This window comes from Nyctibius grandis, chromosome 9, assembly GCF_013368605.1.
Source record: "Nyctibius grandis isolate bNycGra1 chromosome 9, bNycGra1.pri, whole genome shotgun sequence".
NCBI classification, from domain to species: Eukaryota; Metazoa; Chordata; class Aves; order Nyctibiiformes; family Nyctibiidae; genus Nyctibius; species Nyctibius grandis.
The window spans coordinates 6,310,709-6,332,164 of NC_090666.1; the positions used below are offsets into that span (position 1 = coordinate 6,310,709).

A 21,456-nucleotide genomic window follows, 5' to 3' on the forward strand; every position below is an offset into this window, starting at 1 on the left:
ATAGACTGCTTTTTATTCCAGAACAGTTCAGATTATCTTGCAATTATTCAAAGGCCTATCTCATACAGTGATGGCTATGTTTGTTAACAGGGCTTTCCTTGAATTGTAAACCTTAGATAGCGTTGATCTAACTAATCATAAACTGATACTAGAAACTGAAGAATAATATGCAATTTAGGCTAGTTTGTATAAAATTCATTACATTTATATCAAGACATCAAACATGTCAGACTCAACTATGTATCAATTATAAAGAAGGTAATAGTATTTTCCTCAATGGACATTACACAATATGTATTCTAATGACGAAATATAGGTTTTCATTGCTTGTGAACTCCATTTCACTAAAGCCTGGTTTAGAATTCCCTATTCTCTATGTTAAACAAACTGCCTACCTCAAGCCAAGAGAAAATGTCATCGTCATTCATATCTTTAACTTTGACTTCATCAGCAAATTCATCCATCAGGCAGTCCATCAGATTCATTAGTGATCGAACTAAGTTTGTATCTGAAGTAGGAGTCAGTTCCTGAAAGAAAGAAGAAATACTCTCAGTTTCAGGTGTGTTTTACTCACTGAAAAGAGACTGATAGATAGAGGGGTCTTTTTCTTCACCGTGAAGATAAAAAAAACTTGTAAATAAATGTGTCTAAAATACATTCAGAAGCAAATTAAACAATACACACAGAAACCTCACTCACAGCCTTCACCCTAACAGCTGTTTTTAAAAATTAATAAATATAAATTAATACAGTTCAAATAAAACCATTTGTTTCCTTTAGCATTTAAAAGTGAAAATAATTCATACACTCTTAGTTTCTCAGAAAGGTTCTTTATCCTACCTTTGTGTATTTCCTAATAAACTCAAGACAGAGTGGAACCATTCTGTCAAACAGGGCTATTATAAATTCTTTATGCACGGAGCTGATTCCTGAATGCATTGTATTTAGCCAAGACATCATTAATGGTCTCCAGCCTAACATATGGGGCTCCATATAGACCATACCACACCTCGAAACCTAAAAATAAACAAACAAGTGCATGTTATCTTATGTGATCTCCGAAGTTTTTTCCTATCTACAAGAACTTAAAATAACATTCAGTGTTATAACACAGCTTCTGGGATTATTAGAAGCCAGTATAAAGTGTACAGTGGGGTTCTGTGAGCCCTGGGACAGACGAGTTTCTAACTTAGCCTTATTTCTTCAGCCAACAGGAGACCTAATGTCAAGGACAGATTTTCTTCTTACGTAGAGTTAGTTCCGAACATTAAGGTCACAAAAGATAATAAACTGACTACTAGAGTGCCTAACAATTTTTAATTGTTATATCATTTTAAAGTAAAAATTTCTTCCCTGTATGACTATGCAGATATTTTGTTCTGTTTATATTATTATCTGAACTTCTATTCATATTAAAGAGAAAATTTTTGTATTCCACAAAGTGTCATCAGAAAAATAGATATAGATAGGTGATAGCTACAGACAGGTGCCAGAAATGCAGTGATTGTTGGTTTTACCAGAACTTGTCTGGGAGATTAAAGATTTGCACATGAATGATTTTATTTTTCATGTCAGGCACTTGCAAGGGCCAGACTCTGAACAGTTACAGGGTCTTCTGTATACATAATTTACATTACATATGTAAATATGTAATTTTTCACATCATATTTAAGATTATGAAAAATTTAAACAAGAAAACCAAGTTACAATGTTCTTTATTTTAAACATATATCAGAGAAATACAAACTTATAATTACTATTCTCAGTTAAGCTCATTTTTTAAAAATTAGAACAGAATAATCAAACATTTGTAATCAGTCTTTCAAAGACAGGTACTTACAGTAGCAGGAGAAGCAACTTCTAAATCCATTGGTTCAAAAATAAGGTTCATTTGCTGTGACATTTGGATGATCTCTCCACTCATAAGACACAACTTTTTATTATCGTCAAGCACCGTATTCATATTCTCAATCCATACTGCATCCACTGGTCCGTCAAAAACCAGCCATTTCCTATCTGGAGTCTGGTTTGCAGAAAATATTTTTAATCAAATATTTGCAACTTATTTTATTATGTTTACTGTAAAATAAATATTTTAGATCTAAATTTATTTTCCACAAAAAATAATTGAAAATATTCAGAGTACAAAGTTGTATTCACAAGCAGTTTCTGAAATCACAATCTATATTGACAATTTAGTTTTATAACTTTAAAGCATATACTGTAGTTAACTATAGAAAGTTAATATCTTTGACTGGTTTCTTTCATTTGTACTTGCAATGCAGCACATTGCTTCTGTCAAACTGCAACATATTCAAATAGTTTGACACAGTGAGACTGTTAATAGAAGTTACTACTCACCAATAATACCTACTGCACACTTACCATGGAAGACAATAGGACTAATTTAAGGAATATGGTAATATCTAAATGTAATACATCTGGGTTTTTTTTCACAATATAAGCAAATACTCATAGATATTCATCGTATTTTTTACAGGAAAATACAAACGAGTTGTGCAGTTCTGCAAATATTAGAGATGGTAAACTTCACACTGATCAACTTCAATATACTATTAGTTTATTTAGGCTTATAGGGGCAAAGAGTCTGACACTGCAATGACTAGTAAAAGGTAAAGTATCTGTCAGGTAGATATGTCCTTTATTATACTTAATGAAAATATTTCAATGGACTTTAATGGAAGGTCAGCCATAAGCCACACTCAGACAGCAACTTCTTCCAAAATAAACGTTAAAATTCCCATTACATAAACAGCACAGGTACGGGCCATAATCAGACAAAATAAGGAGTGATAATATGGTAGAAAGATTAAATATTCATTTCTTTATAACGTACACAAACAAACAAAAACTCCTTCTTCTTCACATAAGGACTTCTGAAATGCAAATCTTAATTCACCAGCATCCAAAAAGCACTTTGCTTGGAGCATACTATAATGAAGCCAAACTGCAGTCCCTGCATCCAAATAATTAGGCATATGAATCCTACAATGGTTGTGCAAACAACATGGAATTCAAATCTAAAATGTATACATTGAGAAGTCATGGCCCAAAATGCTCTAAGCCTGTTAAGCACTTACTGGGGATGAAGCAAATGCTCTGAAGCTGACTGCTAGGATGCCATCTGACCATTCATGTGACACTGGATCAAACTGTCCATATAGCTGACCCATTGTTATGGATTTGGGATTTAAAACAGTGATCTGAACTTTGTTTTCTTCTATCAGCCCCTGAAGACACAAAAGTAATAGAGTCTTAACACCAAACATGCAGTTTATTATGCTATTTGTTTTATTTTGAATTTTACAGTTACATATTATTAAATCTTCATTAAAATTTCATTAGTTTACAGCAGGAAAGGCATTACACATATTACATTTGAAAGATAATTTACCATTGTCTAAAGGTAATTATCCCAACTTTATCATAGTTGGAAATCTAATTTTAATACTGAACAGTGGCTTGATAAATGAAAACGGTATTCTTTTTTTCAATGTTAGTGAACTGAACATTAGGCAGTCAATCAAGAGACCCAAGTTCTATTCTTACAGTCACAGGGATTACAACAGGCCAAGCCCTTTTGTCTCTCTATCCCATTTTTCCCATGTTTAAGGTATAAATATGACTGCCTTGATAAACTTCTGAGATTGATGTCAAAATAGCGTTACAAAGTTGGTTTGGGTTTCAGGGTTTTGTTTTTTTTTTTTTTACTTAAACCATGTAAAGATATCTAATTTTACTTTTTAAGCTTCAACTGATTCTTTCTTCCCTCCTTGTGACTAAATATGACATTTAATACTGCACACATCAGAGATCACTGTTCTACAGGAATGAATTACAAGCAAAAGTGACAAACTGCAAACACTCATTTAAACACCTACTTACTATAGCCTTAAAATACAAGAAACAGATACCCCTGATTTAAGAAAAAAACCCTCTTTCTTTCCAAAAGTAGCCCTATTGTTTATGAACTTGAACTGAGAAATCCGGAGTTCGGCATCATTTCATGCCTGTTCTGACTGCCTTCCTCCCACTGATACACATAATCTTTCTTTGCTTCCCTTCATGAAATATAAAATGCAGGAATTTTTATTGTACTATTTCAAAGGAGAAAAAAGTATGTTTCTAAAAAAGCATAGTTACAACTTCTTTTTCTGACAGTTTGTATTGAATTATAATTCATTCTAACATACTTTTTTATTTCACCAAAATGAATATTCAGAGGGAAATGTAATATTTAAAGAAAGGGGAAAATGGATAACATCTTCTTGGAAAGAGTTATAAGCTATGTGGACAGCAAACACACAAGTGTGACAAAAATACAATTAAAAAAAAACCCCTGAGTACAGCAACTTTGTCACAGTTGCCCAGCTAAAAAAATCAAAACACTGTTGCACTGACAAAAATTTAGATTTATAATCTTCAAGATTTGGAAGTACATTAAAATTTTCTTTTGTATTATTTCTGTTAGCAGCTTCTTATCTCATTCATCACAAATCTCTCCTTCTCATCTTACTCGTGACAATGCTCCCTAATTATAAAATTCAGATATAGTCCCAATACAGTTGCTAGAGTTCCCAGAACTAAACACTAATCAGTTCAGATGAATGAGAAGATTTTATTCAAGATGGTAAAAATCCTCCAAAAAAAGCAATTGTTATCATAATCAAAATGAAATTGTGTTGATTAGTTCGATACCAGTTCTTTCAGGGAAAAAAAAAAGAAAAAAGAAAAAAACTCCAATAGGTGTGATGGCCATTAAATTAATCCTTAGAGTTAATTGAGAAGCTGAACTAATAGGAAGAAAATAATCAGAAGAAAATTTCTTACTCTACCACATAATTTTTTCCTTAACAAACAAAAATGGGAAGGAGTGGACAATGATTCATTGAATTAAAAGGAAAAGCAGAAAGTTAAATATTGTTTTATTGGAGTGAAAGGCAGGAACAGAATTTCTCCTACATACCTAAAGCAAAAGCTTCAGAATTTATAACATAGGAAGCAAATAAGTAACAGCTTATAATAAACGATCATAAGAATAGACTTCTGTTTGATATCAATACCAATGTGAAAGTCTAGCCAGTCTAGTCTTGCTGATATCTGCACAAAAATACAAGGTGTCTGCCTGAAGGTCACCATTAAGGAAAGGAAACAATTTTGCTAAGGTGGTTGGTTGCATGTTTCCAGTCAGCCAGCCTGAAGAAATTCAGTGTCCTGAATACCACTTATGCTTCATGGTTATTACTATTTTCTCTGGAAGTGCCTGGATTTCCACGAGTGGGCCAGTTTCACCTCAGAAATGGCTACAGAAGTGCCTTGTACTGAGTTTCCATTCTATCCTAGCAGAGCAGACCAGACTGAATCTAGAGGTCCTTAGAACACAGAATACTAAGGAAAGTAACTATGATTCAATTATTCTGCAAAAGCCTCCACAGCCCAAGTGGCAGGATTCAGAGATCCCATACGAAACATAAATATTTTGATGGCTTGAATTTAAGCAAGATTTGGTATAGTGTGTGTCTATATATATATATATATACACACTATATATAGTATATATATACACTACTGGACCAATTATATGTTCCACAAATAACAGTTATTACCCACTTCTCCTATGTCAGGTGAGAAGTTATTTAGCAGAACGGATCCTGGATTTGTTTCAGATCTAAAATTTGTCTGAAAAATTGAAACACTCTCGTTTCAAAAATAATCAAAATTTGAGACTATTTAGTTTCTGGGTTTACATGGGTTTATTATATCCTTATCAGAAAATCTTCAAAACTTTGTATAAGTTTATGAAGCAGATCCATTGTTTGGTGTAGTTCTAAACTGAATGTCTGTTAAAAAGAGAGTTCAGTAGCTCTCAAGTGAATAAGTTGGAAATCTGGTATAAAGCTTTCACAAGGAACAGTTTATCATAAAATTTCAAGTAGCTAATTCATTGCTTGTCCAATCCAACAAAAGAATTTAGAGAAAATGCCATGTGTAGAAACGCATGAAATGTATGAAATGTGTGTATTTAAAATCGGGTCATCCTATCTTAAGTAAGTTTGGAAGTACAGCTTCTCAATCAAATTCTTTAGCTATTCCTTTTAAGTTCCTTAAAGTTCTGTATTCAGTACAAATACTAAAATGTTTATAAGATTTGTTTGAAAATAGTTTTTCACTAGAAATAGTTATAAAAATGTTTAGATACCTTCTCACATAAGTCTCCCAATGCTCCTGCCAGAACTCGATATGCACACGTTTTTCCACCAAAAGGCTCTCCAACTATCATAAAGCCGTGACGCACAATCATCATCTCATATATCTGCAGGATCTTCATAGTAAATACATCGGTCATTTGCAAATTCATAGCATTGCAGTTGGTCTTGATGGCTTCCAATAGGTCATTGTAGTCTGGTTTTGGCAGCTTCACACCAGGAAACAAATCAGATGTAATACCCTATCCAAACAATTAATTGGAAAGTACACTTATTTTCACAGGAATTTGGTTTGAAACTCATGTAATCAACCCTTTGTTAACACTAGGCAGACTAGTGTTATTTTTATATTTATTAAAATAAAATAATTATGAATTTCACATGTCACCCTTGTCTGAGCCAAAATTCTGGCTTTGTAATTTATTGTTGATATTTATTTAGTGTATCTTTTTCATATTTACCTGGGCAAACAGAGAAGGTATCTAAGCATATTCTTTCCTGATAAACATAAGCTTTTATTAAACTAGTTTATAAATCTTGCAATTAAAAAGTGGAGAAAGCATTTACCTTATTTCCTCAATAACTGAAAAATAATTAACTGAAAAATAAATTTAAAAGCAAAGATCCTGCAGTTTTGCTTACAACAAAACAAGAAAGATACAGAATAAACTGAAGACAAAACAAATGAGAGAAAGAATCTGCTCTATCATTTCATTTAGACAGACCTGCAGTATTCAACTCAGAAAGCAAAGATTACTGAAAAAACATTCAAAATAAAACACATTCTTTAGAAATGACAATGACAGCAATTATTGGTGAACTTAGAATCGCATTATTTTGACATTTTTCCTGTTACTATGTATGTTTCCTCCTACTGTGTGCCTTGGTTTTCTTTTAGCACTGTCAGTTTCCACTGTTAATATGTTAATGAGCATACCACATCCTGACCTTAAAGTGTTTTTTTTTTATTTAACTGTATTAAAATATATGTTTAACGTTCTGTGCTACCAGGGACATGTTTTACAATTGACTATGACAAAACCAGGGCTTTTCCAATGAAAATAATCATATTTCCCAAGTAGAAATATCAAGCTGTGTTCAAGGTGAGCAGCTTTTCTTGTCTGAAACACATTTGATGTACAATTTCCACTGGTCATGCATCTCCTGCACTTTTTCTCCACACTCTCTGTTAAAGAATTAAAGACTTATACACTTGTGCTAGAGCATGGTCTTCCTATGCCTACTACATTTTATAACTAAGATAATGAGAGAAAAAAAAAGTCTATTTAATCATTTCCTTCTTACAAAATGGATGACATAAATATGGAGAAGTAGAGGAATACCATATTAAAAGAAATCATTTAGTATCACAGCATAAGTTGTACTGCTGGGCAAAAGTGTTCTCTCCACAACAGAGCAGCATCAATATTATAAACAAACCCATTAATAAGGCCCAAAGACTTTATGATAGTCTCAATGCAATATACTACAGATAGTATTAAAGGAAAATATTTTTTCAAATGTTAAAAGTCAAGATTCAAAAATATGGATTGACTACAAAGTGAAGCAGAGTTTTGAGCAAAACAAGAGAGAGAAAGTATGTATCATTTGCGTGCTCCTACATAAACAGAAGACCTCCTGTATATCTCAAGCCAGATGGACCTGACTACCCTGGACACCTGAACAACAAAGGCAAAACCACCAAAATGAAAATGAATGAGGGAGGACATGGCTGTTTCCCCATTTCTTTCAAGTGTGCTATATAAATTGAAGGAAGAAATTAATATTTCTCATAATAAAAATGGAAATAATTCTTAAAATCATATTTAAAATTTTAAATTACGTTACCTCTGCTGAACTTAAATCTTTTTATAATTCTTTCTGTATCTGATAAGAATTTCAAAGAAAGCTACTTTATTCCAGAACTAACAGAATTAGGTTATTACAATTCCCACATTCTCTAGACCTAACTTACTGCTGACCCTTAAAAATCTGTCCCATAACAGATAACTAACTACAGTGACATCACGGCGTCATGCTCATTTGTCAGTGTTTTTCCTTGTAACATGCATGTGTTCTGTACTGACATAATAATCTACTTTAATTCTATTTATTAGCCTTATATTCCTTAGCTGCCTTTGCTGTTTACAAGTTGATAAGTGATACTTCCTAGTTTTAACTTATAAAATTTTTCCTATTTTTGGGATATGGCAACAAGCAAAATATTAGTATATGCAAGGCTATTTAATCTCTAAAGCAACAGACATTTTTTATTCTACGAAAGTGAAAAACGTATAGTATTACTTCATAAATATACTTCATTTCTGTACACTAAATTCTTAACATTACTATTCTTATTCTTAAAAACTGATATTCAGAGAAAAAACTAGTAAAGATGCTTCAACTTTTTCAGACAACTTCTCTACTTTATCTCCACTAGTTCAAAACTTACCAAAATACAGAATTTCCCTTCATGCTCATGACTTGTTCTCAGGAACAAGTGCATAATTTAGGCAGAATTTTAATTAGATTCAGTGTCCGGAGACATATGTTCAGTTTCTAATTCATTATGTTTTCATATAACTTTGGGCAAGGCAATTACCTTTTCTGTGCTTCAGATTTCTAAGGCTCTTTCTTAAAATTCCTAAAGGAAAGAGCTTCCATAATAATTTCATGCCTTCATGGATGTTTTCTTATAGAAATTACCTCATTTTATTCCATTATAAAATTACACAAAAATAAGTATTATGCACTGAAAATATAATTGCAACTAATATGACAGCTAAAATATACCTATTACTATGCAAAACAGCTCATGAGTTTTTGATGTTGTGAGCGTATAATTGCACACAAATTCCCATGGCTGTATACGAAGAAACAATTTTTTTTCCACATACGATCTTTCCACTAATGTTTAAAAAGGTACACATGAAGGACAATGTTTTCAGTTTCCAAACATCTACGTACACCAGCCCAGATCCTTTCTTCTTTTTCTAACAGGACACAGAAAGCTCACAGCTACCCAAGAAGATTGCAAACTTTTCCTAATGAAGTTGACAGCTCACATTTGTGTTGGGCAGGTCTGATTCAATCAGAGGTATATTAAACACACCTATCCTGTGGTAACAGATTAGAAGTCCAATCCAAACGGCACATATTAGGACACAGACTGACTGTGTTAGTGCATCCTGTAAATCAAGGGAGCAAGTTACAGATAACTTTTTCCAGCTCAGTTCCATACTGAGATCAACTCAAGATAAGAATGAATGTGGGTCACTTCATCTATTTACCGTTTTTTGCACATGTTTTAAATGAAAATCCAAATTTTCTCTTATTAGTACCTACCTATTTCATAAGAATACTTATAAGGTACTCTGAGATCTTGAATATACGATATATAAAAAATAGTATGTTACCATTTCAAGCAGTAGACTTGGCAGAAACTTTTATCGGTCTAAACTATCAAAACCAAAATGCTCGCTATATTTGCTAGGAAGGAATAGTTAAGAATAAGTTTTAAAACAATTACAGGCTAGATTTAAAAGTTCTCTGATAAACCTCTTACATAATATTTTTATCAACTAGTGTTTTTAGCAAGCTCTTTACATTACTAAAAGTCTGTATGTTTTCTACCTCAAAGAGTGGTAAATCATGAGACAAGAATTTAGGCAGGTTGACATCTGTAATGGATCTAAGGAGCAAAATTTCTTCATCTTCCGATGGATATTTCAGCTAAAAAATATAAAAAATAATGTTAATTATTATTGTTTCAAAAACAGACATTAAACTTGCCTGGTTTACTGAACATTTCCTGTTGTGCAACTATGCAATTATTTTGGCATGTTCAGGTCCACTGATAACAACATATGTTCTGGATGTATGATTATACATCCATATCAAGGTGTTTGCAGTAGGTTTCTATAGTCAGGCCATTTTCACTTTGGTTTATGCCCAGTGATGGGTGTTACTATAAATCTGATATGACATTTTTTCCTAAACCACTGATTTTTTTTTTCTCTCCAAGATGTATTCCTTTTCTTCCTAAGAAGGATAATTTTCCCTACTTTGATGTAAAACTACTGCATTCAGCAAAGTGGAAATTCTATAAAGCTTGCTTATAGATCTCTCTCCCAGGTTATAAAAACAAAATTTAAAAAGTGTACGTGCCTCTTTTGCCAGAATACATAGCTTAGCTACTGATTTTGGGTTTTGTAGGGGCTTTTTTGTAACAGTAAGATTATAGGTTGAAAAAAAAAAAAATAGAATGGAAGAGAATTGTAAATTATACTAGTCTATCTAAATAAATATTAACTGCATTAATAAAACAACAGCTTAGTTTCTTAGTAAAAATGTATGCATTCATCCACCATGCAAGCCAAAACAAAATACTGTATCCTACACCATTTTTCTTAAAGATAAAAAAATGATCAAAGTCACATGTGGAACAAAGCCAGTGTGCTACTGGAAAGTGTTCACATACTATGGCATATGAACCTGATACGAAAAGCAGAGCAAAGCAGTGGCCAATATGCCAAACAACTCAGTAAATTCACATTTAACTAGAATTCTTGAAAGATAACCAGCACACTTAATAGGCACGTCATTCAGTGACAAGTGGCATGGTGAATGGCCTGGTAGCTTTATCTCTTCTTGACTTTCCTCAGCTTATGCCCTAATACATACCTTTTTCATTTTCATAGGTATCATGGGATGAAATTTTAAACAGCTACTTGGCCTTATGTAGGATAGTGTACCTTCTGTTATGAAAGAGACACATTACTAAGTTACCGGATGACAAAGAAAATTCAAAAAATCATTTACCTTCAGGTTGCCAGCAGCAGTGAGTACTGACTTCACAGCTCTCATTCCATAATCATAATGGTGCTGAGAAGACAACTGCTCTGAACACAGACGATATGTAGCTACAATTTTTACCGACAGAGGTCGAGCAGTAACAAAACCACAAGAATACAGAACAATCTCTGCAATCATGGCATAATCAGGAACCATCATAGCTACTGTTCTAAAGAGAGCCTGTTAAACATATATATGACAAATCACATCAGAAAAAAAAATATCACATTATTATATACAAATTTTTCTACAATTACATAAAACACTTTCTTTTTTTTTCCATTATTTCATTAATACAGTGACAGCTAATTAAATTTAACTGTCACGATGATGACTACAATATATTTAATGGCTTTCCATAAATGCTTAGAAATACTTTATTTTCCATTGTGACAATTCATGGCCATATGTCGTCTTCATTCAACAATAACAACAAACACACATAAAACTCCACAAGCTCTAGAAGGAATAGGGGACTGCAATACAACCACCACAAATAAGTTGATACTATCAGACTCCTACTAGCATTGTTTAGCTGCAGCCTATGCTTGAATTTTACCATTGTTCTACCAAACAAGCTTCAGAATACTTTCAAACAGACAAAACTTTCACTACTTTTCATATTCTAGCAGGATTTTTTTTAAATTATCCTCTTTCATCTGTACAAGTAGTATTTTTGAATCTTGTATTCATACTATGTGTTAGTAAGTAAACCTCCCAGACAGTTCTAAGAAATATTTACAAAGACTGTACTTTTCTACGTTTTTATTAATTTATCAAAATATCTGCTCAGATTTCTTTTTCTTTCTATGGACACAGGTAAAATATATTTAAAGGGTAAGAAAGGATGTAGCACTCTTGTAACAATCACTCAATAATAAACTCAATAGAAATCTCTTACATTAAAAACACAAGTCCCTTCAGATCAAACCAAAAAATAAGAAAAAACAGAAATTAATGAAAAACTACATTTTTATTCAATATTAAGATATTATTCACTGCTTGTACACTATAAGGTGTTCCTTTTCATTTTTGAACTTCCAGGTGCTTAGCCAAGAAACACACAAAGCCATGGTTTTTTTTATTGCAACAGTAAGACATTGTTGAATCAAGCGATCACTTCCTGACATTTTAAAATTTAGTTTATTCCTATTTTTCATTCTAATTAACCTTTTAAATTTCTTTTTCTTCTGAAAGAAGATGATTTTTACAGTAGTGTAATAAAAAACTGAAGGTAACTGATATTAAATATTCTAAATTTCTATATTTGACAAAAAGTGATTTCTTTTTTTACTTTCTGTATTAGCCATTAAAAGTAATAAAATGACAAGTGTTATAATACCTTAAGATTATCAGGAAGCTCTGAACGCCCAGCATAGCCAGGATTCATGGTAATGAAGACAGCACATGTACGGTTCAGTTTCAGTTCAGTTCCTTCAAATACTATTAAATCAGATCCTGAATTAATGCCTATGGAGAAATACAAACCAATGTCATTGTTGGGCAGAGTTTTTTGCATCTTTATTCTTTGTCATATGTAAGTGAAAGATATGATTAAAATAATAAATTTATTACCTCTTTGGATAGTAAAAATCTGCTGAGCAACCACAGAGAGTACTTCCAAATCAATCCTGTTGAATTCATCAAAGCAAGCCCATGCCCCACAAGACAATAAGCCCTAGAAGAGACAGACATGAATAATTAATAGGTAACTACTGTTTTGGACATGCTGATCAAAACAATTCTGCAATAAGAAAAAGCTTTAATGTGCAAAGAAAGGACTTATATCCATGATCCAGAGCACTAACTTCTAAATAAAATCACTCCAGATAGAATCTGCTTCAAAAATAATTATAGAAATTTAAAAACTAAATTTGTTTGGAAAAAAAAAAAAATTAAGACAAAAAACCTGTACAAACTAATTCAAAATGCTAACTCTTCTGTCATAAGCAAAGTGCCTACTGAATATACATATTTTGCGTGTTTTACCTTTATAGTCAGTATTTTGTAACTGGACAAGGAGAAAGATTTCAACACTAAACAAGCCTCCAAAAAATCTACTCTTCTTTTGCACCTGTGCTCACAAGGTTCACAGTGACAAAAGGCAACGTAAGGACTTCTGCACAGCTAAAATTAACCATTTCATTATGGCATCTTATGGCATACCACATTACCTGAAGTGCAACTAAAGAATAATACTCTTCCTACAGTTCTGGTTAATTCATAGGTCTTTTCTGAGATATGCTCCCCAAATACTACCGTACTGTCTCTGCAGCACTGGTAGTCTTCCGATGGCATCTCATGGTTTGTTAATAGTAATTCTAAAATCCCTGTTTAAGACACGGGATTTTGCTTTCATCCTTCTAAACAAAAACTCTTAATTTAGCTTATTTTGGTGAACTTCCATTATGTTGAATTTTGAAGACAAATCACATCGTTCCACTGCCACCTCTGACTCAGAAGGCAAGAATAATGCCAGGGAGAAAAGCACACTTCCTCTATTTTTGTATCATTCCAGTCCAAACCAGGACACTGGACTAATAAGACACAGATGTCAATTCAGGATAGATTTTCATATTACAGAGCTGTCTACTCAGGCTAATATCAAAATGAATATATGCTTGATTTGTATAATATCATGACTCTTACCGGCTTATTTAGAGCTTAGATTAAACCTAAAGTCCCCTAAAATTTGCAATCAGCTATTAAAAATGCATTCACTGAAATAGCATCTATGTTACCTATTTAAAGCAAATAAAATCATTATGGTATATTTAATTTTCAAAGCACATAAAAATCATTTTGATACCTCGGTTGGATTCTTACTAATGGTAACACCTATCTGCACAATACTAGCATTATACAGCAGCCTGGAAGTGGAGAAAGATACATTTACAATACCTTAAGACAACTGCAAGTGCCAAAATAATTAAAGGGCTGTAACATAATTCAGAATATGACCCTCAAGATTTATCCAAACCTTAAAAAATTTTCCTAATGCAAGGTAATCCAATCCATCAGAACAATTGAAAACCACACACTGTTTAGCTACAGCCTTTGCTAAATCTTTTGTAGTTTCTGTTTTTCCAGTTCCAGCAGGACCTTCAGGGGCACCTCCAAGATGTAAATGTAGTGCACTAAATAGGGTTCTGGAAATAAAATAATAGAAAAAAAAAATTGTATGAATTTTTATACTATTTTTCATGCTGCTCTAACTTTAACCAGAAACTTTCAAAACTTTGTTTCATGTCTGCATTTTCCTATGATGGTTCAGTTTACTTGCTTCTGGTCAGCTGTAGTTTACAAATGTGTAGCAATGTATAAAGTTTACTATAAGTTCACAATAAGCTATACAGCTTATTTTCTATTTTCTAAATCTAAATCCTCTTGTATTTTATCAGTAATTATAGTGTCACAAAAGATGAATTTTATCACAAATTTAAATTAAAATATTCATACAGGACCAATTCTATTCCACACCAAAAGAAATGAATCCTATTCCAATTATGCCTATTAGAACAAAAAAAAAAAATACAATTCTGGAGTCATCTGTTCTCAGGACTAATTAAAATATCTCAGCTAAATAAATTCTTGCTAATAGAGTACATTTAGTAACTTGCAGTTTTACCTGTAGCATCTGTCTGTAAGTGGAGTAATAACCAGCCTAGGCGTATTGCCAAGATATTCATATCCATACCTCAGTCCAGCATTGATCATCTTTGTTTCTAGATGCCCTTCCTAAAAAAAAATACATTAATTTTATAATTAAATAAATAATTTTTTAAAAACCCACACTCACAAGTCAACACTATTTCTCAAGTTCCTTAACAGGCCCAATGCTGTTAGAAATAACTACATGGAAGACTACTGATTAATCTGAGACATTAGGTTCAATGTGACTCAAAAAAAAAAAAAAATTGCCAATTAATAGACACTAAAGTATCGACACAAAAAGACCATTTTTACATTAACTGTTATCTAAAAAAAGATCCTACTAACCATATTGCAGAGTAAAACTGTCTTGTGTAGCTACTTAGAAAGCTAATAGACTTTCTAAAAGGTAAACAGAAGTAATCATGACCAATAGCTATAGTTTCGGTCAACCTGATGACTCTGATATGGCAATGTATGATCCCTGCATATACTTTTTTTTTTTTTTAACTTCACATGCAACGTCTTCTGTATTATGGGAAATCTTGTCCTGATGATTGTAAAATATTGCATCCTACCACTATCCAGTATAAACATTGTTATTTTTCCAATAAATGTAATGCACAAACAAAATAATATTGACAATAAGTCAGATTAAAAGCTCTAACTGAAAATTGTCATCCCTATAGCATTCTCTATCCTGCAGAATCAGAAAACCAAAATATAGTCTTTGAGTGAACACATTTTGTCTGTAAACTGCCCTGCAAATTCAGCAAACATACCAAGACTCAGCAGTGATGAAAAAAGTAATTATAATTTTAAAATGTTTGCATCTGGCTACTGGCCATTCTAGTTAGCAATCCATAAAATGATTGGTTATAGGTATTCTCTTATCAGCAGACATTCTCATAGTCGTGTAACCATTCTCTGTGTGTCAGCAAGTGAGCAGAAATTGAAAAACTGTGAACAGAAATTACCTTCTAATAGGATTGAGAGGTATCACTTACCTCCCAGTAGTACCTAAGTTGACTTAACCATTCAAAGTCACTCTCATCTTTGACTTTCTTGCTTACTAGAGATGCAAGAACATCCCTAGCATGAACATCAAGCACAACAAGTGCTCCTAGAGTCACTCGATTCTGCTTAGACAGCTTTCCTCGCACCAAGGTGACAATGTCCTCAATCTGTCTATTATTCTGTTCCAGAAAATCCTCTAGTGCCTGCAAAAATTTTTAAAAGTTAAGAATGTTGCATGCCTAGTCTAAGGCGTGATTATTTTTTCTTATATTACTTTTATTTCTCTGTATTAAAAAGTTCCTTCTCACTATAATAGTAGCACAATGTCCTTCACTCCCTAGTAGTTCAATAGGGTTTTGTTTTATTTTTTTTTTCCTCTACTTTTACAGAATCATATGTCAAATATCAATGATACGTATCTGGCAATAAAACAGCACGTACTATTTTCTTCCTGGAACACAGGAAACAGTTCTTATCCTTTTATACATTTCACATTAAGAAAAGGAAAATGTCACATGTATTTTAAAGACCTACTTATATGTATACAACATACTTTCTATGGTTAAGGGACACTGTCGCACTAGAAAAACACCTTTATGTCTCACAACAGTTAGAAACAATAACACATCTATAATTCAAAAAAGTTAACGAGAAAATGCATTTTTCTACAATTTTTGAGTTTATTGACTTCTGGTTATAGTCTGTGTTCAGTGAGCATAATCATTTCTTTTACATAGTAATTGATAATTTCTTTCAAGCTAATAAGTTGCTGGTAAACAGGAAAGGCCCAATTAAGGAAAGCACTTGTATCATCACAGTCCTTAAATGTGACGAAGGGCCTTAATGAACTGAAATAAAGAAGTGGGAATCAACCTTAGTAATACATTCACACCAAAGCATGTTTCTATAGAGGAACGGCTTCTATTTGTCTGGAGAAAAACTTATCTAGGCCTGGTTTAGATTTTTCTCCCTGCTGATCCCTCCCAAACACAAAGGTACTGGTAACCCTCAATAGATTATGATGATTTTTGAGATCTCTCATCTCAGCTAGTTATTTTCCAAACATTAAGTTTGGATAATCATCTGCTTGGTATGACTTCTTTTTATTTATGAGAATAAAGCAGTAAACACAGAGTTCAAAACCAGTTCAATTTCTACAGTGTTGCATTAGAAGTTCTGACCAGGACAAGATCTGAAATGCCTCACTCAAGTCAGGGATAAAACCCCACTTGCTCACCACCAAGCTTTCCTCAGTAAATATGAGATATCAGTTGAGGCACAGAATATGTCCTCAGCTCTCATATCAGTAACAGTCCTTGGTGCTATCCTTCTGACCATACGACAGTATTTCACTGAGAATGCACATGGTCCACAAGACAATGCTCTCAAAATTTATGAAACACCTTTGTTTTTATACAGCAGCTTAGTTTATTATTTGGTTTTAATGAGAAATGTGCACCTTTGACTTATGTACAACAGTTATTTGTTGGAAACAATGCAAAAATGCTTGAAAGGGAACGTGTGTATACACATGTGCGTGTATGTGTGCACACATTTAACATTAATGAGTGACTTAAATGACATTGGCATCCCATGTCAGAAAACAATGAAGTGCTTTAGGCAGAATGCAGTACTTTTGGTCTCTCACGTGGTCACTGATTGTCTGGTCGCGTTTCTTATGCTTTAGTATACAACATAGGAACGGAAAAGAGAAATAATATTGAAGGCTGTAAGACTGAGAGTTCTTCTCCCTGCCACAGATTTGTGACAGATTGTCAGGAGATGCAAATGCCTCTCCACCACTTCACTACATACAAGTCCCTTTCCACAGCAGAATGAAAATTCTTGGGCTGAAGCCAGATGAGCAGAATTTCCACTATAACAGAACTTGAGTGAAAGCTACAGGAAGGATGGGAGGACAGGTTTTCCTGCATGCCCATGTACAGAAAAGGTTTGATACAGACCAGCACAAGAGTTCTTGTCTAGGCTCAGAATTCCATAACAAACATTCCCAAAAGGAAATTAATTTAACCCTTGCTTAACTTCCTCTTTTATTCACTAATAACATTAACCACAGACTCATTAAGGTGAGGTTGGCTTTAATTTTTTTTTAAATCTAAATTCTATAAGATTAGAATTCCTGTCTTTCCTTCCTGACAGTCTTTCACCAATTGATAATAAATGGTGCAGAGTACGTAGAAGCCTTATTTCTTTCCCCAGGAAACTCAGGATCTCCTTTATTAATGGGAAAATAAAATATTTTCAATTTTTTTTTCAAATATTCAGATCTGCTGCAAGATTTACTCCTTGTCTCAGCAGATAATGTCCTCCTCTCCCTTTAATTCCCTCTTCCAAGACACTCAGAAGCCTCTTTTCCTTGCATGTCAGAAATGTAGCTGCTCAAAAAAGCCACTATTACCAGGAGCCATTGCTTCAACTTATGAATAAGCAGAAAATATTATACAGTCTTAAAATACTGCTCCATATATGGATTAAAGATTAGATTTAACTTTGCATTTGTGGCACATCTGAGCTATATATGAACAAGGAGAATACAATACTGTAGAAGTTCTTTCAATTGATACCATGTCATTGCAAAAAATAGGAATGAAGAGAGAGTATCATGAAGTATTACAAAATTATAATTTTATGTATAACTGCAAAAAACTTGATGTTCCCTTCTGTCCAAACACCAGAGAATGAAAGTCTAGTTGCCTCATCTGATGGTGGCAATTCTGGAACACTTCCAAATACAACAGGTGAGAGCATTAAGCCTTAGTGATAAACAGAAGAAAGGTTCTACAAAACAAATATCCTGAATCTTAATTCAATGCCTTAAGTACCTTTATTCCCACTAGCATTAACTAATAGATTATAAATTCTGCACCAGTCAGGCATGTATATTCATTATTTGACAAGCATCAGGATGCTATATATTTTCTAATGCTAGTCCTAGCCCACCTTCATAAAAAGCACTAAACATTAACAAAGGTAAGTTAGACTTCTGAACCAGAGACGAGCAGCCAAGCTATGCTAGTCCATACCACTGGAATAGACCACTGGGCTGCTTTTACAGAAACAGGTAATCGACATGTTGAGCTAAACAGAACGCACTCTGACATAGTGCAGAAGCATTGGTGCCTATATCCAAAATGAAATATTAACTTTAAAGTCTTCAAGGATCACATTTCAGGTAGATCTTTAAAGTAGATACTCAAAAGTTTAACTATTACATTGAACACCTATTCATCCAAAAAGGTTATTACCAAAGGTCTGAATTACTACTGCATTATATCAATTTGACATAAATTTAAATTTATAATATTCTTACCGTTTGGCCACTTCTAATAGACATCTGTACTTGCATTGTCCAGAAAGTTTGGGATACACAAAGAACTGTTTGTCCAGGCCACTCTCTTACCCAATCAACACGTGCTGTTTTAGGATAAGCTTCAAGTGCATCCCCAATGACCTAGGCAGGAAAAAGCACACTATAACTACCTGTGAAAACAGGTAATACTCAGCTTTAGAATTCATTTAGGTTACGTTGTATTACTGAGAATAAAAAATTAATCAGGGTCTATATTCAGCCTCAAATTCTACTCTAATACTGACATCTTGCAAACAAGATCTCTCAAGAAAGCTCAGAAAAAAACAAAATGTCACATGAACCAAGTGATCATACAAAATTTCTGAGAACCGATTTCACAACAGATTCGAAAACGATTCTTGCCATCAGATACTCAAAATTTTCTCGCTCCATCGTACAATGAAACTAGAAAACAAGTACAGATACAATTTACTTAGAAGTAATATCCCAAACTGAAAGTTTTTCCTTCTATTCATTCTAGTAAAAACCACGAGATTTTAATTTTGTGGATCATATTATTTAAACTTATATCTAACTTCAAGCGTATTTTCTAATAATAGAACTATTAACCTGGTTCTAGCATCACTCAAGGATAATCCCAACGAAATCAAAACTTGTACCTAAAAAAAAACTTCCTTCTATACTAACAGGTTATTTTCCTGCCATTAACAAAACCGAAGCAAGAATAAAGTTTTACTATTAACAAACTCCTCAATAAATTTAGGTGGCTCTTGAGACAAGCAATGTTAACTACCTGAGTGAAAATCTGCCATTTGTTTTGCAGTTCCAAGACTCTCTGCTTTTATCAATCTATAGACACAATAGCATCAATAAAAAATACATCTATGAGGGGAAAATGTGTCTGTATTGACATTAAAACTATGTAAATGTTATGTGGTTTAGATCATAATAAAAGTTCTGTAGTCAAGGCTAAATGCAGGCAAATGATGCTTAACTATTTCTTATTCATACAGCTCAGTTTGACCACGTCTGATATGCACCAAATAGATCAGGTTATTCACTTTCTTCTGTACTGATATGCCACTACAATAATTAAACTGTCGTACTGTCAGACAGTGTCAGGGAAAGTGTGCGCACATTTAATTACCTCACTTGACATTGGAAAGGACCACAAAAAGGAAGATGACATAGATGGTTAAATATACGACACAATGACGAATTACTGTAAAGACTAGAATGATACAATCTGAAAAGAAGAGTTATGGGTCTTGATTAAGGTAGTCACAATTAAGAGGAACGTTAAAAAAAAAAACACATGGGCAATCTTTCAGTTTAGTCTTGTTCCTTAATACCACATGAAGTGCAGAACAATCTCTGGCAAAAGAATCCTTAGCGCAAATGTTTTTGACTCTACCATTTAATTTTAAAGAATTTTAGAGAATTTTACAACCAGAAATTGACACTAAAACTAAAAAAAAAAGAAAAGGTATAACCTTTAAAGACTTAATTCATTGTTTTAATGTTCATGCTAGGTGCAAAGAATAAAAAGCAACTCCAACATACATTTATGTTTACTAAATAAATCAATGCTGAATGTCATTAGCCTAGAAAATAAGAGGTTAGGACTTGTTACCTTGTGGACAGACTTCAGCATAGCTGCCTCCAGCTCAACTAGCCATTTTTCAACTTGACCTCTAGCTTCTGATGTTGAGACTGTCACTATGAGTTCCACCATCTCTCCTTCACTACTTTTAATGTGTGTAATATCTAATATATCAGTAAATTCCACTTTTGCAATTCCTTCAAAACACTTTTTCAAGTGAGGTTGTACTCTAGAAAACAAAACTAGTATTAAACAGCTTCCGACAATTTTTTCTTACCAATACCATCAAATATCTAATTTTTAAAAAAATCTGAACAATTTACTTAGAAAGATCATTTTAAGTTTGTTTAAAAAAAAGTTTGTCCTCAACAATAATTCAAGATGCCTACCACAGTATTTGTTGAAGATCAGTTTAAAGATGTAAAATATTACTTATAGTCTCTGTAACATACAAACTAGTAAGGATAAACAAGTATTCTTTCTTTAACTGCTAATCCACCTACAGTACATAAAATTCCATTATTTATACCTTCACAGCAAACTACAGTAAACATTAAGGAACTTGAGTAAAGCAATCCAGTACAGTCTTAACACAATAGCTTGTAATAAATAAATTAAAAAAAACCTTTAAGATTTTTTTTCCTCACAAGATCTCGACCTGTTCATTGCACTGTATGAATATTTCTCTGTGATTGAGCTGGCATTTTATTATTTATTTTCATTCTTATTTTTTGCATGACCTTGCGCTGCATTCACTGCATGCTATCAACTCT

The 21,456-nt window shown here is 33.0% G+C and overlaps 1 protein-coding gene across 1 annotated transcript in view; it reads right to left on the reverse strand.

Annotated features, from left to right (window-relative positions):
• The window catches only part of DNAH7 (dynein axonemal heavy chain 7), a 118,133-nt gene that overhangs the window by 59,851 nt on the left and 36,826 nt on the right, over nt 1–21,456 (reverse strand). Inside the window, exons 20-33 of the mRNA XM_068407193.1 lie at nt 20,714–20,912; nt 19,081–19,221; nt 15,740–15,952; nt 14,710–14,819; nt 14,062–14,230; nt 12,657–12,759; nt 12,424–12,551; nt 11,049–11,261; nt 9,861–9,959; nt 6,221–6,469; nt 3,102–3,251; nt 1,841–2,023; nt 841–1,017; nt 396–527 (exon numbers count right to left, since the gene is read on the reverse strand). Coding sequence (XP_068263294.1) covers nt 396–527; nt 841–1,017; nt 1,841–2,023; nt 3,102–3,251; nt 6,221–6,469; nt 9,861–9,959; nt 11,049–11,261; nt 12,424–12,551; nt 12,657–12,759; nt 14,062–14,230; nt 14,710–14,819; nt 15,740–15,952; nt 19,081–19,221; nt 20,714–20,912 — 2,266 coding nt within the window. The remainder of the gene's footprint in view (nt 1–395; nt 528–840; nt 1,018–1,840; nt 2,024–3,101; nt 3,252–6,220; nt 6,470–9,860; nt 9,960–11,048; nt 11,262–12,423; nt 12,552–12,656; nt 12,760–14,061; nt 14,231–14,709; nt 14,820–15,739; nt 15,953–19,080; nt 19,222–20,713; nt 20,913–21,456) is intronic.